The 13,259-nt window shown below is 40.9% G+C and overlaps 1 protein-coding gene across 9 annotated transcripts in view; it reads right to left on the reverse strand.

Moving 5' to 3' along the window:
* ADAMTSL1 (ADAMTS like 1) overlaps nt 1–13,259 on the reverse strand; it is a 953,154-nt gene that overhangs the window by 149,278 nt on the left and 790,617 nt on the right. For all 9 annotated transcript variants that reach the window (XR_009051238.1, XR_009051237.1, XM_057720944.1 and 6 more), the window contains one exon: nt 1,733–1,943. Coding sequence is in view for 7 of the 9 variants with exons in the window: in XM_057720944.1 (XP_057576927.1) it covers nt 1,733–1,943 (211 nt within the window). In the remaining 2 variants the exon portion in view is untranslated. The remainder of the gene's footprint in view (nt 1–1,732; nt 1,944–13,259) is intronic.

Below are 13,259 nucleotides of genomic sequence, written 5' to 3' on the forward strand. Positions count from 1 at the left end.
TTTATTATTCAATAAATATTTCACCCACAACTTATCAGGTACTTAATGGCAACACAAACTACTAATACAGGGACTTAGTTTCAACAGTAGAGGTTGATTTGGGCTGATTCCTCATCTTTTCTTAGTGTTATCATGGGTTAGTAGTGCAGTATGAAGCCGAAATATAGTTAAAGGTAAAAGTATTAATGCACCAGAAATCAAAAGACCTGGGTTCTGGACCAGGCTCTATGACCTTGGGCAAAACCATACCTAGGCCACAGTTATATAATCCATAACTAAAATGAAGACACTAAAATCTACTTTTCACTGGACTACTGTGAGGATTAAGTTCAATTAGGTGTGTAACAATATATATTTCTTAACAGAACAATGGTACACAGATGTTCAAAGTATATGACATTCTCTTGACTTCCACAAACCATCACACAGTAGCATGGAATTTATGAACTTAGCCATATACATTTAAGCTCTAAAAAGATATATACAGTCCACGTCTGTTTCTAGATGTTTTATACGTTAGTGTTTTGCTCACTCATTCCTATTGGACTCTTTGAACACTTGACTAAGTCACAGCCCCGAGAAGGGGAAGGAAGAAGGAAGGAGCTCTGCCCACTGGCTGTGAAGAAGCATAGAGAATGCGTGGAAATGACAGCTGCCTGTCTCCGCACCAAGGCTGACTTCTTGTCTCCTTCTCAGTCGGATGACCACATCATTTATGATTCTGGAGTGAAAAGCTGTTTCAGTAAAACTGGGATGTATGTCCCCCTCACCTTTCAGGCTTCCTTTTTGTGACCTTTGCTGTTACTTTAAAACTACATCTGATATTCTAATAGGGAGGCAATTGTGTACAATAAGATTTTATCCAAGTGATCAATCTAAAGTCCTGTGTTTTTTAAAGGCATGCAAAAAGTTTACTTAAGTTTGATAAATATATATTAATTTTAGATAGGTTATGAGGATAAAATAACTGTGTTTTTATTATTATAATATATGTTTTAGAACGGGGTCAGCAAACTGTTCTGTAAAGGGGCAGAATAAATGTTTTAGGTTTTGTGCACCATATGGTCTCCGTCACAACCAAGTAGTTCTGTCTTTCTAATGCAAGGAAGTCAGAAAATACATAACAGAACGGGTGTGGCTGTGTTCCAATAAAGCTTTATTTACAATAACTGGTTGTGAACCGGATTTGGCTTTGGGCAACAGTCTGCCAATCCTGCTTTAAAGCAATAGTTCCCCATGAATCAGGAAAATTTTAAAAGTCTGTAATTGACTTGACTTCTAATGTTCTATTTTGCTAAGGAAATTATGTCAAAAAAAAAAAAAGAAAATCCATTGTCTAGTATCTTCATCTCTTAGAATTTTAAACAGCAAAAAACTAGAAAGAGCACACATTCAGAAAATTCAGCTTTATGGAAATTTACCCATCAAACAGTCCTTATTTAAAAAATTTTTTTCCTTAGTTCAGTGAAAACTCTGTCATGAATATGTTCAGGTTAAAAGATGGGTCACCTGAGTTGCTTTTGGAGATCACCGGGGGTGGTACAGTAGAAAGAGCTTGGTATTTGTAACGAAAAGATTTGGATTTGAACACGGTTGGTGGAGTACTAAGCAAGGAGGGATGAGCAGGTCTTGAACATTCCTTTAATGGGACAACACCCTCAGAGAGCACTTCCCCTGTCCTCAATCACTGCTGCAAACCCAAACTCCAATACCGAGTAACCCCGGAACTCACCAGTTGCCACTGTGCAGAGTACCAGGCCGGGGGGCAGTTGAAGCGGTTACAAGCTTGCACTGTGCTGGGCTTGGGCTGGCGACACAGCTCATCAGCCAGGATTACTGTTTCATTCATCTCTCTGGAAAGCAGGTGGGAGCAGAAGACATCTCTGGTCTGCAGGCCAACCCCACAGGTGAGACTGCATGGACTCCACTTGCCAATTCCCCACCTGGGAAGAAATCAGAGTGAGAGAGGAGGAGGATACCCTGAGCACCTGTGTAGAGAATAGTTCCCATGATATCAAGTGTTGCCTAATGGAGTAAAAACACCTACCTGGGTATTTAGGAAGTTCCAGCACAAGATTGACTAGGAATTCTACCCCAAGCCTAGAACTCATCCTCTCCCTTCATGCTCTAGAATTCATTTAGAGTAAACAAAGAGGGCGATAAAATGGAACATCCAACCTTTACCTACAAAATCACCAAGAATGGTCACAACCCTGTCTATTTTAATGAAATGTATCAGCTTCATCAAAGTAAGAGGGTATGTTAGATAAGATATAAGTTGAGCACATAAAGGCTTTGGGTACCACATGCTGAATAGCGGGTCTAGAAGAAGGCTTTCTGCTCCTCTCTCTAGCCCTCAATCTTAGCAAGATGGAAACATTTGTGCTTGTTTTTCTTTGGCTTCAAAATGAAAGGTTGCCGGTTCCAACTTCCTTCAAGCTTCTATCATAGCACAGAAACGTCTCTGTCTTATATATGAATATCATCACTGCCTGGGACTGGAGAATTTAACAAAAGTGAGAGTTGCTAAATAGATCACTCTTCTTGAGGAGGAAAAAGTGGAGAGAGCAGCTCATTATCTGGAAAAGGAAGTCAAATACACAGATGAGTTAAGTGCATGATGGACATTCCAAATGGCCAAGTCTTGACAAGTACATTTATAGTGAGCTAAGGGCCTACAAAAACAATCTCACTGCATTTCCCTGTTGATGCAGCCTCCAAAATGGGAGTAATAAAGTAAAAACTCAGTTGTTTGGCCTTGGAGTGAGACGTGTTCTTTAATGATGAGTTTAAGAAAGTTCTGTGTACAAAGTGAGGCATGAAGATTCTACAAACAGGAGGTAGCCAAGAAAAGCATGGCAAGTAGATCCTTCAGTAGCTAGGCCTGCCTAGCTTTGGTAGCCAGCCCTGAAAATTGGTTTAAAAGTCTCCAGCTTTAATGTTTTTCCTCAGGCTGTAAAACTGAGTGTAGCTCTCTCAATCTTTTCCTACTGCTCTGATAAGTAATGACCTTTCCAATCCCTAATTCCATAACCTCCTTTCTTACCCTAAATTTAAGCCATATCTGTAATGAAGGACTTCCTTATTCTAGATTCATGCCCCCTAGTTTTCTAGCTCTGTCTTTACTCAAGCTGTTACGCCTAATTTGGAGTACTTTTGCTCTTTCCCTTGACCCGCAAAATTTATTCCATTTCTGTACATCCGAATTTAATCCCTAAAGGATTGTATCCATATCTGCTCCAGACACTGAACATTTTCTCAGCTGTATTACAGTTACTCTGACTGTCAGGGATGCTACTAGAATACACACCTCTCAAAGGCAGAGTCTATGTCTCAGTCAGTTTTGTATCTCTTGCAGGGTTTATCATAGCTCCTTCCAGATAGTTAATGTATGTGGTTAACACTTTTTTTTTTTTTAACAAATGAGCAAATGGAAGGGCCTACCATCACAGTGAGCACTTTCCACACATTATCTCATTTAATTACTTCCAGAACATTATGAGATAGGCTCTCCTGATTTCCCCTATTTTAAAGTTGAAGGAATCTGAGAATCCAAGAGGCTGCTTGCCCAAATACCCATAATTCGTAAGTAGTGAATCCAGGATTCAAACTTTGGTGTGTCTGCCTCCAAAGCCTTTGTACTTTCTATTGTATCATCTTATCTTCAGGAAATACCTTGAAAACTGTCCTAAAAACATTCATAAAATTTTAAATGAATAAAAGATGAGAGGCTGGGTTGAATATATTCTTTTAGATCCTGTATGAATGTCTATAAACTTATTTTTAGATCCCAGCTTGGGTAAATTCCAAGCTTTAAAATGTTGTGGAGCTATTGGTTTTAAAAATATGTCCACACCTTCTTTGTCACTTCTCCATTCTAAAGATGGAGTCTTATATATGGGCTGAACTTACCAACTCTCTTATAAGGAACAGAATGAGGCAGAAGGGATGCTATGTGACTCTCAAGGCTAAATCAGAAAAAGGATGTAGCTTCCACTTGGCTCTCTCTCTTTGATTTCTCACTCCGGGGGAAAGTAGCAACCATGTTATGAGGACCCTGAGACAATCTGGAGGAAAGTCCACATGCAAAGGAACTGGGGCTGCTCACCAACAGTCAGCACCAACTTGCCAGTGGCATGGGCGAGCTATCTTGAAAGCAACTCTGATGGACCAAGTCATATGGTGTCCATATGTTTGTTCTCTACATCTGTGTCTATTTCTGCCTTGCAAACTGGTTGATTTGTACCATTTTTCTAGATTCTGCATTAATATACAATATTTGTTTTTCTCTTTCTGGCCTACTTCACTCTGTATGACAGTCTCTAGGTCCATCCATGCCTCTACAAATGACCCAATTTCATTCCTTTCTATGGCTGAGTCATATTCCATTGTATATATGTACCACATCTTCTTTAGCCATTCGTCTGTTGATGGACATTTAGGCTGCTTCCATGACCTGGCTATTGTAAATAGTGCTGCAATGAACATTGGGGTGCATGTGTCTTTTTGAATTATGGTTTTCTCTGGGTATATGCCCAGTAGTGGGATTGCTAGGTCATATGGTAATTCCATTTTTAGTTTTTTAAGGAACCACCATACTATTCTCCATACTGGCTGTATCATCACATCTTTCTTTACCCATTTACCTGTCCATGGGCATTTAGGCTGTTTCCACGTCTTGGAAACAGCTACTGAGAACAGTGAGTGTTACAATGAATGTGAGAATGCTAGTACCCCTTCAAGGTCCTGATTTCAATTTTGGGGGATAAATATCCAGAAGTGGAATTGCAGGGTCATATGATAGTTCTATTTTTAATTTTGGAGGAACCACCATACTGTTTTCCACAGTGGCTGTACCATTTTGTACTTCTTCCAACAGTGTGCAAGGGTTCCAGTTTCTCTACATTCTCACCAACACTGGTTTTTTGATGATGGCTATCCTGACAACTCTGAGATGATATCTCATTGTAGTTTTCGTTTGCATTTCCCTGATGATTGGTGACAGTGAGCATTTTTCATATACCTGTGGGCCATTTGTATGTTTTCTTTAGAACACACCTGTAATCTTATCTTGATGAGAGCTTGGGGCTATGCCTATTTTGGTTTACCACTTGTTACGGTTTGAACTGTATCTCCCCAAAAGATATGCTGGAGTCCTAACCCCCAGTACCTCACAATGTGACCTCATTTGAAAGTAGTGTCTTGGCAGATGTAATCACTTAAGACGAGGTCATCCTAGAGTAGGGTAGGTCCTTTTTTATTTTTTTTTAATTTTATTTATTTATTTATTTATTTTTGGGGGGGTACACCAAGTTCAATCATCTGTTTTTATACACATATCCCTGTATTCCCTCCCTCCCCCAACTCCCTCCCCCCACCCTGCCCCTCCCAGTCCTCTAAGGCATCTTCCATCCTCGAGTTGAACTCCCCTTGTTACACAACAACTTCCCACCGGCTATCTACTTTACAGTTGGTACTATATACATGTCCGTGCTACTCTCCCGCCTCGTCCCAGCCTCCCCTTCACCCCCGTCCCCTCCCAAACCTCGAGTTCTCCAGTCCATTCTCTGCATCTGCATCCCCATTCTTGTCACTGAGTTCATCAGTACCATTTTTAGATTCCGTATATGTGACTTAGCATACAATATTTGTCTTTCTCTTTCTGACTTACTTCACTCTGTATGACAGACTCTAGGTCTATCCACCTCATAACATATAGCTCCATCTCATCCCTTTTTACAGCTGAGTAATATTCCATTGTATATATATGCCACATCTTCTTTATCCATTCATTTGTTGATGGGCATTTAGGTTGCTTCCATGTCCTGGCTATTGTAAAGAGTGCTGCAATAAACATTATGGTACATGTTTCTTTTGGGATTATGGTTTTCTGTGGGTATATGCCCAGGATTGGGATTACTGGGTCATATGGTAGTTTTATTTGTAGTCTTTTAAGGAACCTCCAAATTGTTTTCCATAGTGGCTGTACCAACTTACAATCCCACCAACAGTGCAGGAGAGGTCCCTTTTCTCCACACCCTCTCCAACATTTGTTGTTTCCAGATTTTGTGATGATGGCCATTCTGATCGGTGTGAGGTGATACCTCATTGTGGCTTTGACTTGCATTTCTCTGATGATTAGTGATGTTGAGCATCTTTTCATGTGTTTGTTGGCCATCTGTATGTCTTCTTTGGAGAAATGTCTATTTAGGTCTTCCGCCCATTTGTGGATTGGGTTATTTGCTTTTTTGGTATTAAGCTGCATGAGCTGCTTGTATATTTTGGAGGTTAATCCTTTGTCCATTATTTCATAGGCAACTATTTTTTCCCATTCTGAGGGTTGCCTTCTAGTCTTGTTTATGGTTTCTTTCACTGTGCCAAAGCTTTTAAGTTTCATGAGGTCCCATTTGTTTATTCTTGATTTTATTTCCATGATTTTAGGAGTTGGGTCCAAAAGGATCTTGCTTTGATGTATGTCATAGTGTTCTTCCTATGTTTTCCTCGAGGAGTTTTATAGTGTCTGGCCTTACATGTACGTCTTTAATCCATTTGGAGTTTATTTTTGTGTATGGTGTTAGGAAGTGTTCTAATTTCATTCTTTTACATGTTGCTGTCCAATTTTCCCAACACCACTTATTGAAGAGGCTGTCTTTTTCCCATTGTACATTCGTGCCTCCTTTGTCAAAGATAAGGTGCCCATATGTGTTTGGGCTTACTTCTGAGTTCTCTGTTCTATTCCATTGGTCTTCCTTTCTATTTTTGTGCCAGTACCATACTATCTTGATCACTATGGCCTTGTAGTATAGTTTGAAGTCAGGAAGCCTGATTCCACCAACTCCATTTTTCCTTCTCAAGATTGCTTTGGCTATTTGGGGTCTTTTGCGTTTCCATACAAATCGTAAGATTTCTTGCTCTAGTTCTGTGAAAAATGTCATTGGTAATTTTTTTTTTTAATTTTTTTTTGAGGGGTACATCAGGTTCAATCATCTGTTTTTATACACATATCCCCGTATTCCCTCCCTTCCTTGACTCCCCCCCCTCGAGTCCCCCCCACCCTCCCTGCCCCAGTCCTCTAAGGCATCTTCCATCCTCGAGTTGGACTCCCTTTGTTATACAACAACTTCCCACTGACTATTTTACAGTTGGTAGTATATGCCATTGGTAATTTGATCGGGATTGCATTGAATCTGTAAATTGCTTTGGGTAGTACAGTCATTTTCACGATGTTGATTCTTCCAATCCAGGAACATGGTATGTCCCTCCATCTGTTTGTGTCGTCTTTGATTTCTTTCATCAATGTCTTAAAGTTTTCTGAATATAGATCTTTTGCCTCCTTAGGCAGGTTTATTCCTAGGTATTTTATTCTCTTTGTTGCAATGGTGAATGGGAGAGTTTCCTTAATTTCTCTTTCTGCTCTTCCGTTGTTAGTATATAGGAATGCAAGAGATTTCTGTGCATTAATTTTGTATCCTGCTACTTTACTAAACTCATTAATTAGTGCTAGCAGTTTTCTGGTAGAGTCTTTAGGGTTTTCTATGTATAATATCATGTCATCTGCAAAGAGTGACAATTTTACTTCTTCTTTTCCAATGTGGATTCCTTTTATTTCTTTTTCTTCTCTGATTGCTGTGGTTAAAACTTCCAAAACTATGTTGAATAATAATGGTGAGAGTGGACACCCTTGTCTTGTTCCTGTTCTTAGAGGGAATTCTTCCAGTTTTTCCCCATTTAGAATGATGTTGGCTTTTGGTTTCTCATATATGGCTTTGATTATGTTGAGGTAATTTCCTTTTATGCCCATTTTCTGGAGAGCTTTTATCATAAGTGGATGTTGAACTTTGTCAAAAGCTTTTTCTGCATCTATTGAGATGATCATATGGTTTTTATCCTTCAATTTGTTGATATGATGTATCACGTTGATTGATTTGCGTATATTGAAGAATCCTTGCATCCCAGGGATAAACCCCACTTGATCATGGTGTATGATTTTTTTAATGTGTTATTGGAGTCTGTTAGCTAGTATTTTGTTGAGGAGTTTTGCATCTATATTCATCAGTGATATTGGTCTGTAATTTTCTTTTTTTTGTGACATCTTTGTCTGTTTTTGGTATCAGGGTGATGGTGGCCTCGTAGAATGAGTTTGGGAATGTTCCACCTTCTGCAATATTTTGGAAGAGTTTGAGAAGGATAGGTGTTAGCTCTTCTCTAAGTGTTTGATAGAATTCGCCCGTGAATCCATCTGGTCCTGGGCTTTTGTGTGTTGGGAGATTTTAATCACTGCCTCAATTTCCGTACTTGTGATTGGTCTGTTCATAGTTTCTATTTCTTCCTGGTTCAGTCTTGGAAGATTGTATTTTTCTAAGAATTTATCCATTTCTTCCAGGTTATTCAATTTATTGGCATACAGTTGCTTGTAGTAGTCTCTCATGATCTTTTGTATTTCTGAGGTGTCCGTTGTGACTTCTCCTTTTCCATTTCTAATTCTGTTGATTTGTATCTTCTCCGGGTAGGTCCTTAATCCAAAATGATAGGTATGGGACTTCTCTGATGGTGCAGTGGTTAAGAATCTGCCTGCCAATGCAGGGGACGTGGGTTCAATCCCTGGTCTGGGAAGATCCCATACGCCATAGAGCAACTAAGCCTGTGTACCACAACTACTGAGCCTGCACTCTAGAGCCTGCAAGCCATAACTACTGAGCCCGTGTGCTGCAACTACTGAAGTCCGCATGCCTAGAGCCCATGCTCTTCAATAAGAGAGGCCACTGCAATGAGAAGGCCATGCACCACAATGAAGAGTAGCCCCTGCTCGCCACAACTAGAGAAAGCCCAAGCACAGCAATGAAGACCCAACGCAGCCAAAAAATAAAAAATAAAAGAACTATCAGAACAACAATAAAGATCAACTATATTAATCTTATAAAAACAAACAAACAAACAAATAAAACAAAATGACAGGCATCCTCATAAGAAGTGAGACACCCAGGGAGAATGCCACATCATGACGGAGACAAGGATGACGGTGATGCATCTACAAGCCAAGGAATGTCGGGGATTGCCAGTGAACTCCGGAAGCCAGAAGAGGCAAGGAAGGATTCTCCCTCATGTGTTTCAGGGATGATGACTCTGCTGACATCATAATTTTGGACTTGATTTTTGCCTCCAGAACTTTGAGAGAATAAATTTGTTATTTTAAGTCACCCCATTTGTGCTACTTTGTTATGGCAGCCCTAGGAAACCAAACTGTGACATTGGTGCCTAGGACAGTGCCTGGAACACGGCAGATGCTCAGGAAGGATGAAGGGACTCAAGCTGAGTGGAACCCCAGTGAACTGTGTGTGCTCCTTTGGATTCATCACTTGTTTGGTCAACATCTCAGCTGTGTCCTCTAAACAACCACCCACCCCAATTTCAAAATTCCCCCAAAGCTCTGAACACCACTAGGTTTTTTCAGTGTGGCACAAGCTCTTTGGTAACAAAGCTGGACCTGAATTGACATGATGCCTTGACAGGCCACATCTCACTTGATGTAAATATTTCTACATTTTGCTGCAGCAATATTAGCCTGCTGGATTATGGTGTATTTTCCCCCAGAACTTACCACAGATGTTATACACGTAATGTCTTAATAATCCTAACATATTTGTAAAATGCCCCAAATTCTGAATTCTAAAGCACATCTGCCCCAATGGTTTTGGCTAAAGGATCCGTGGTCCTTTATATAGAGAATGGTAAACATGATCACTATGATTTCTTTCAGCTTCTAGGCTTCAGGTGTCAGCTTCATGGTTGCGCTCATGGCCAAAATGTTAGGGAGACTGGTTCCCCCCAAATTCTCTTTCTATACTGTTTTGTTTCCTCTGAGCTCTTCTCCACCTTCCTGTTACTATCGGCCAAAACCTGCTTGCAGAGAAGGCACTAGGAATTGACAGGTCACAGTGATGCCCTGCAGCTTCAGGCTAGACCCTCCCAAGTTCCTGCAATTCACTCCTGACCAAGGGCAGCCAGGAGACAGAAGGTTACCTCCCACCCCTGAAGGCTGGAATTAGGCTTTCTGCCCTCTGCCCAGCATCATGTGTACTTGGGTTGGCCTGTGTTTATAACTGGATTTTAGATTTCAGGCTTGGTTTCCCAATTCCCACTTTGTTTTTCTGATAGTGCTGGAGTTCTGCCCAAAGTCCAGCTTATTGGAATGTGGTCCCTGTCACTCTGCCTGTATCTGGCTAGTTCCTGGCCTTGGGTGGAGCAGAGAGACCCTTTGCCATAAGCCACAAGCCATGATGTGACTGTAACATATCCAGCTGACATCACGTACTATTGCCAATAACAATAGTATTACTAACGTTACCAGTGTTTACAATGAGTCAGGTACCGTGCTAGTTGCTTTAAATGAGTTACCTCCTTTAAGCCTCTCTACAGTCCTGTGAGAAACATAACTGTTATTATTTGCTTTTTAACAACAAGGAGTTGAGGCCTGGAGAAGTTAAATGATTAATTAGTCATGGCCTAGAATGCCTCCTGCCAGGCTTCACACTAATGTCAATGCCACCTGCATCACATCCAAGTCTCCCAGGACTTGGGCACATGGGTGCTGAGAATGGGGCTGCTCCCTATGACAGAAGCCAGCACTGCGGATTCTAGAAGCCCTAGCTCTGCATTATTCCAGCAGGAGTCAGGGCTAAGCTCCCCCAAGATGCGGGATACATATCTAAACTTGTGTATTATTTACATCAACCTTATGAAGATGGTACTATCAGTTTTCCCATTTTATAGGTTGATACATCAGAGGCTCTGACCAGTCAAACAACTTGTCCAAAATCACACAGCTAGTAAACAAGGGAATCAGGATTCAAGCTCAGGCAGCCCGGCCCGGCTACTGCTTCTGAGGACCAGGATGATGGAGACAGCAGCACAAACTAGATCTGAGATGCAAATTCTAGGATCCCTGGTGCTTACAACTTCAGAAAATGACAAACGACAGAATGACAGATCTATTCCGCAGTAACAGAAGCAACCACATGGATGCGGCCCAGGGTCATGAACACACTTGCAGTTGTTTTTCAGCGAAGCAGCAGTAGGGCTTGGCAGCTGAAGGGCAAAGGCAGAGTGTGGTTCCCCCAAGTACATGTTTGTTTTTTGCTAAGGTGGCCATCAGAGATAATTTGAGCAATTAAGGGCCCACGGTGGTTGGCGTTTCTTAGCCGCTCGCGTTTGCATTAGCTACACAAAAGGAGGGATTTTTGCCTTCCTTTAGACAAGGGCTCCTTATGCGAGTTGCCAAGGTTTTGCTCCCCTACACTTTCAGAGAGGCCTCCAGCAACTCACTGTTTGTTGCTGGTATAAATGCACATAATTTCTAATGGCAGACTCTCCCTACCACAAGCCATTATCCTAAGAACCTCCTCTTACCTTGGCTTTTGCAGCAGAGTTTGTTTTTCTATTCAAAATTTAAAAATGCAGTTTTTATTGGGAGGCAAAATAGCATTATAAATTTCGGTTATTTGTTAGATGCATTCTTTATACTTGTGTGTAATCCTCCAACTTGACATTTCTGCCCAACATTTCTATCCTGTGATTTTTTTTAAGGTTCCCCCAAAGATATTTGTTTCCTTTAGAATGCCTCTAAGGTCAGGAGGTAGACAGAAATCCAGCAATAGTAAATCAGACACCATGGAGTGTGGCCAGCTCTAGAAATCCTAAGGAAGGGCAAAGTGTCCTCTCTTCACCAGGGCCACTAGGACCCTGTCCCACTTTAAGGTTCTTGGATGACTATTAGTGGCTCCTAATTTATCTCCACATCTTCCAGTTTTCAATCTATCCATGGCCTGAAGCTTCCAAAATGTCAGTCTAAATTGTGAATCTGCTTACTTGACTTCCACTGATTATAAGCCTCCATTGGGGTCAGGGCTGGGCTTTCAGGGAAGGGGGGGCCAGTGTGTCCAGGGCTCAGTTTTGGTCCAGTGCGCCCAGTGGGGGCCGGGTGGTACTGCCTGGCTGGAGCTGAACTTTCTAACTGGCTTTTCCTCCTTCTTCCTCCTTCCCTCCCTCTTCCACTTTGTAGAACTGAAATTTAGCCTGAGGCTTGGTGGGGAGTGGTCCATGGGCATGTGACAGGGCTCAGCACTGGGCAAGGATGACTGGGAACCAAACCTTCAGGGAGGATTGAACAAATACAAAAATACATGAAGGAGAATGGGAGACAGATTTCTTATTGTCAGAGAAATGAGTTACAGATACAGAAAGTGGGAAGACTAGAATAAACCTTATAAAATTAGATTGGTATTGAAAACAGTGTGAACTCATGATATTTAGTAGACAGATACTAGGTAGACAAAGATACATCAACAGATGTACATGACCATATACAAATATATAGATGTATATGTTTACAATATTTCCTAGCTCTCTCTGCTAAGAGGTCTCAAAGCAATGACCTCTAGGTCTCTTAGTAGTATCAAGTATATCAAGTGCCCAGATCTTGGTTTCTAAATATCATTCTCCACTAAGGAACCAGTTCCTGTGAAAAGGGCTCTGGGGCAGGGGCTGGGAAAATGAAGAATGAGCCTGGAATATCTTGTACCAGGAAACTGGGAAGTACTCAAAGAATGATGGCGTATAAATCAAAATGACACAGGGGCCAGTTTGAAGGAGCTCCCACTGGCCACATCTGGGACAATTTGATAGTAATGAATTTCAACTCTTTAAGTAAAATAGAAATTCATAAGTAAACAAATAAGAGAGAGCTCTACCCAACAGTAGAATGCCTACTAATAACCTAGAAGAAATAATAGAGTTTAGAAAATCAACATTTGTCAATAATAATAATAATAATAATTGATTCAGGCAAGAATCATCAATGAATATTAGCACTGGTGGGTGAAAGGTTGCTGAGGAATAGGGCATTCACTTAGCCTCCAATTATCTCCCCATAAAATACTTAATTTTTACTTACTATTAATATGATCAGCATACTTATTAATTTTACAGTGGAAAACCTGGGCAACATCATCTTAACCAAGTTATAAGAGTTGACATCATCAGTAAGAAATGGAACGGAACACCTTTCATCGTCTCCTGATACAAGGCACTAAGAAGTATACAGCATCCTTCTGTGGTGTTTCTGTCAAAATTCAAAAATCATGAGGGAACAGCAAGCAAACCCAAACTGAGTGGCATTTTACAAAGTAAGTGGCTTGTGCTCTTCAAAACATCCAGGATGTGAAAGACAAGAAGAGACTGTCCAGATGGAAGGAGTCTAAGAA

The sequence above is a fragment of the Hippopotamus amphibius genome, chromosome 2 (genome assembly GCF_030028045.1).
Source record: "Hippopotamus amphibius kiboko isolate mHipAmp2 chromosome 2, mHipAmp2.hap2, whole genome shotgun sequence".
Classification (NCBI taxonomy): Eukaryota; Metazoa; Chordata; class Mammalia; order Artiodactyla; family Hippopotamidae; genus Hippopotamus; species Hippopotamus amphibius.